We start from the raw sequence: 5,177 nt of genomic DNA on the forward strand, positions 1-5,177 counted from the left end.
AGTAGCAAAGACTCATTAGTAGCCACCAGGTAGCTATAAGTAGCAAAAGGCGAGCTAAAAGTAGCCACCAGGTAGCTATAAGTAGCAAAAGGCGAGCTAAAAGAAGCCACCAGGTAGCTATAAGCAGCAAAATGCTGGCTAAATGCTACAATTAGAAAAAACCAAATTACAAAGTAAATGTAGCACAAGATGACAAAAACAAAAAAACAAGTGTTCCAATAAAATTTTTGAAGGAACTGATAAAGTCTCAGTGTCCTTCTATGGGGGAAATATTTGTAAATAAAAATAAATATTTTAAAACGTACATAATTAACAAAAAATCACAACTTAGATCTCCTGACTGAACCAAACATTTTGATTTATTAATGTCTAAAACAGCACAAAATAATTAGATTACAAAATCTGTTTTTGTTTGTGATTTTAATTTGAAAAACTCTAAACTTATTAGCTGCATCCGTCATCAGGAGCAGGACGAACACTCGCTCTAATCAGTCACGGACGTGAAAAGTTTCCTGGCATCAAGTCATAACTGTTTGAAATGGCTTTCTGCCTTATAGTAATTTTATAATAAAATAAAATTATTATTTATTTATCTAACCAGGCGAACCCCATTGAGATCGCAGATCTCTTTTGTGAGGGAGGCCAGGGCCTGAGAGCAGCTGAAGGGAAAACGGGCAAAGATAATTAGAAAACCCGAGTCAAACATAATAAAACGTTTCTGACCTCGTCTGCGTCTGTGGCTGTTAGCTGCATTATCTTGAAGCCGTCGCCGACGTTCTCCTCGATGGTCATGTCCAGGATGTCGTTAGGAAAAACAGGCGGGTTGTCGTTGACGTCCTGCAGAGTGATCTCCACCTGCAGAAGAAGAAGAAGCACCAGAGTTTCCATTAAAGCTCTGCCAGATGGTTCCAGTCCACCTGCTACAGCTGCTGGTGAATATCAGCAGAGTGTGTTACAGAAAAGCTGCAGAAAACTCAAACATAAACATTTAACAAACATAACACTCACATATGAACGTCAGAGAAAAAAAAAAACCGGATGAACCTTGTCGAAAAATCCGAAAACATAGATGCACTGCTATGCTAACTTTGCTAAGTATAGCTGCTCGATAGCTTCAGCTTTGGTGTTTTGGTTGAAACCAATGATACACAAACATTTTTGTTTAAAAAAAAAGTCAACAGATTAAACCAAACTGTGAATTAAATAAAAATAGCTTCTGAAATATTAGCTGTTGCCAAATTCACTTATAGCTTAGCTTCAGAGACTTTAGCTAATGCTACTTTGAGCTTAACTTATATGCTTAGACAATATTCGTTATTGCTACTTTTGACCTAGTTTAGCTTTAACAACATTAGCCAATGCTACTTTTAGCCTATCTTTAATGCTGAAACATTAAGTAATGCTACTTTCAGCCTAGCATAGATGCTGAGACGTAAGTTAAAGCTACTTTTAGCCTAGCATAGATGTTGAGATATAAGTTAATGCTACTTTTAGCCTAGCTTAGATGTTGAGATATAAGTTAAAGCTACTTTTAGCCTATCTTTAATGCTGAAATATTAAGTAATGCTACTTTTAGCCTAGCATAGATGCTGAGACGTAAGTTAAAGCTACTTTTAGCCTAGCATAGATGCTGAGATATACATTAATGCTACTTTTAGCCTAGTACAGATGCTGAGACGTAAGTTAAAGCTACTTTTAGCCTAGCATAGATGCTGAGACGTAAGTTAAAGCTACTTTTAGCCTAGCATAGATGCTGAGACATAAGTTAATGCTACTTTTAGCCTATCTTTAATGCTGAAACATTAAGTAATGCTACTTTTATCCTAGCATAGATGCTGAGACATAAGTTAAAGCTACTTTTAGCCTATCTTTAATGCTGAAACATTAAGTAATGCTACTTTTAGCCTAGCATAGATGCTGAGACATAAGTTAACGCTACTTTTAGCCTAGCATAGATGCTGAGACATAAGTTAACGCTACTTTTAGCCTAGCATAGTTGTTGAGACATAAGTTAATGCTACTTTTAGCCTATCTTTAATGCTGAAACATTAAGTAATGCTACTTTTAGCCTAGCATAGATGCTGAGATATACATTAATGTTACTTTTAGCCTAGCATAGATGCTGAGACGTAAGTTAATGCTACTTTTAGCCTATCTTTAATGCTTAAACATTACGTAATGCTACTTTTAGCCTAGCATAGATGTTGAGACATACATTAATGCTACTTTTAGCCTAGCATAGATGTTGAGACATAAGTTAATGCTACTTTCAGCCTAGCATTGATGTTGAGATATACATTAATGCTACTTTTAGTCTAATGTAGAAAAAGGGACATTAGTTAATGCTAACATTACTTTTAAACTGATTTTGATGCAGAGAAAATAGTTTATGCTAACATTATTTATAGCCTGGCTAAAATGCTGCGACATTAGCTAACATTAGTTAGATGCAGAGACATAATGCTAATTTTAGCCTAGCGTACATGCTGAGACATAAGTTAATGCTAGCAGTGCTTACAGCCTAGGTTAGACTTTGAGACATTGGCTAAAACTAGTTTTAGCCTAGTTTAGGTGCTGAAATATTAGTAGTTTTAAAATGACAACATTTACTTGTTTTGCTATTGTTAGCATTATTGTAGAGTAAATAAAACGTATAAAGTATTAAGAAAGCTGTCTGTCGACACTGTTTTCAAATTAACTCCAGTTTTTATTTCTATAGAGAGTTGTAGCAGGGTTAACAGCAGAGCGAACTGACTGCAGTTCAGGGAAGTTTCACTTTCAAGTCTCAGAAACCAACATAAACAGACATTACAGAAGACCACAGGACCCCCCATATGGATAAACTTTGTCCTGCGCAGCACATGACTTACTCTGATAAATTTATTACAGATGCAGAAGTGGTGAGAGCAGAACTTGTGAATAGGTCAATTGTTTACATAAATTATGCATTTGTAATTTAATCAAACTGTCAGTCCCTTTTGTTCATTTCAAACAAGACCATGCAGAGCCCAACTTTTTTGCGACCACATTTGGAGACCCCCAACCTGCCACCAGTTGCTTATTTTCTTGTGCTTTTCTTTTGTATTGAGTAGTTTAAACAATGAAAATCCAAACACTTTGTCATGCAGCAAAATTCTAGACAATAGCACGCTTCCTGCTTTACGGTAAATGTTTTGTGTGAGACTTTTTTTTTGTGGCACCGGAGAAAAGGTGTGCTTATAATGGAATAAATGTGTGTTTTAATTTTTTTTTTGACCCAATCTTTCAGTTGGTATACCTCAGTGGTTCCCAAAGTTAGGGTTGGGACTCCAATGTGTCACAAAACACTAAAATGAAGGCTCTGATATGATCTCCAGACATCACCCTTTAAAGTGCCTGTGACATGCCTATCCTTCAAATACAAAAAGTCAAAGAAAACATCTTTATTCTTAAGAAAATTGGCATAGTACACATTATTTTACACATTTTGACTCATAACTGGCCTATTTTATTTTGAACTTGACTCAGCCAAAGTGAAACAGGAAGTGACATCAAAGCGGAACTCTTTAACAAATAAAACTCTCTGGTCTTTGTTTGTTAAAACAATATTATTTAAACTTTTACTCTTCTTCATCTGTCTTTGATAGAAACTCAAAATAATCTAAAGAAACATCACATTCTTTTCCACAGTCTCTGTTGTTAGCCGTTGTAACAACGCTCTGTTTACACGCAGACGTTCCCCTTTGACATCACTTCCTGTTTCTTCACATGCAAATATCTCAACAACTGTTCATCTCAGTGGCGTGAAATTTGTTTTGCAATATTTTATCGATGTTATCTTTCCAAAAATGCTTTCATGTTTATTACTAAAAATTGATGCCACAGCCACTTTAAAAATGATTATCGAGGGCATACTTTCCCTCATCGTTATAAAGGATAAAAGCCGTAGTTATAGTAGTATAGTATAGTAGTATAGTGTACATCCATCCATCCATCCATTTTCTGTACACGCTTCTTCCTTTTCAGGGTCGCGTGGGTCACTGGTGCCCATAGTGTACATCCATTGCAAAAAATATATAGTAGCGTATAGCTAGCTATCATAGTTACAGTGAAGACAGCAGTTATGCCTTTTTAAAAAGGCTTTTTGATTTGTTTAATACTGTTTTTAAAAAAACAAAACTATTTTAGTACTAGCTTCTGCTATTACTGTTACATGTTTAGCAGTTTAGTGTTAGCAAAGCTACATTTTTAGCTAGCAGATAGTTAGTGAAGCTAACTTTTTTCGTGAGCTGTGCCCACCATTGGTCAATAGCAGTGGTGGGCACAGCTAACCAAAAACCTTTTTTTGTTTGTTTGTTTTTGTTAAAAAGCTAATTCGCAAAAAAGAAAAAAATGTTACACTGTTAGCTGTTAGCTGATTAGTGGAACCATGTAAAGTTCCTGTGACATGCTTTTTCTTCAATTACAAAAAAATTAAAGAAAATATCCTAATATTTAAGAAATTTGGCATCATTCATAGGATTTTTACTCAGTCTGTCACAAAACGTGCACATTTTTTGCTAAATTTGGTGCAGTCCAATGAAACAGGAAGTGATGTCAAAGGGGAACACTTTATAAAAGGGTAACTTCCTGTTTTTTTTAAATAAATCTGACTCTTCTATCTATCTGATAATGACTCAAAATAATCAACAGAAACATCTGACTCTTTGCAGTCTGTTGTCAGCCGTTTTAACAACTCATTCAGGCATTCCCCTTTGACATCACTTCCTGTTTCTTCACATATGAATATCTCAACAACTGTTCATTTCAGTGTCGTGAATTTCCGTTTGCAATTCATCATGAATGTTATCTTTCCAAATATTTACTCAAATATATCACTTAAATTTAATGTCACGGGTACTTTAAAGTCATTATGTAAATAAATCAAGTAGTAGAAATATCTGTTACATTTGAAATAGTTTATTTTGCTGTATTTAATCATGAATAGGGCTGCCACAAACGATTATTTTAATAATCGATTATATTTATTCGATTAGTCGACTAATCGGATCATACGTTAATTGAATATAAAACATACAGCTTGTCACGTCAGAATGCAGCTGCTATTATATAACCATGGTTAGAGTTTAGCTATACGCTAACTAAAAATAATTGCTGTGGAAGGTAAGTTCTGCTCTGCAGATATTACACAGGTTTCT

General features: G+C 34.9%; 1 protein-coding gene across 1 annotated transcript in view; it reads right to left on the bottom strand.

The window, feature by feature from the left end:
• Positions 1-5,177, bottom strand: part of fat4 (FAT atypical cadherin 4) — a gene marked incomplete in the record, with an annotated part of 174,658 nt that overhangs the window by 68,061 nt on the left and 101,420 nt on the right. Inside the window, 1 exon segment of the mRNA XM_014023498.1 lies at positions 724-855. Within this exon segment, the coding sequence (XP_013878952.1) occupies positions 724-855 (132 nt within the window).

Source organism: Austrofundulus limnaeus, unplaced genomic scaffold (assembly GCF_001266775.1).
Source record: "Austrofundulus limnaeus strain Quisiro unplaced genomic scaffold, Austrofundulus_limnaeus-1.0 Scaffold373, whole genome shotgun sequence".
NCBI classification, from domain to species: domain Eukaryota; kingdom Metazoa; phylum Chordata; class Actinopteri; order Cyprinodontiformes; family Rivulidae; genus Austrofundulus; species Austrofundulus limnaeus.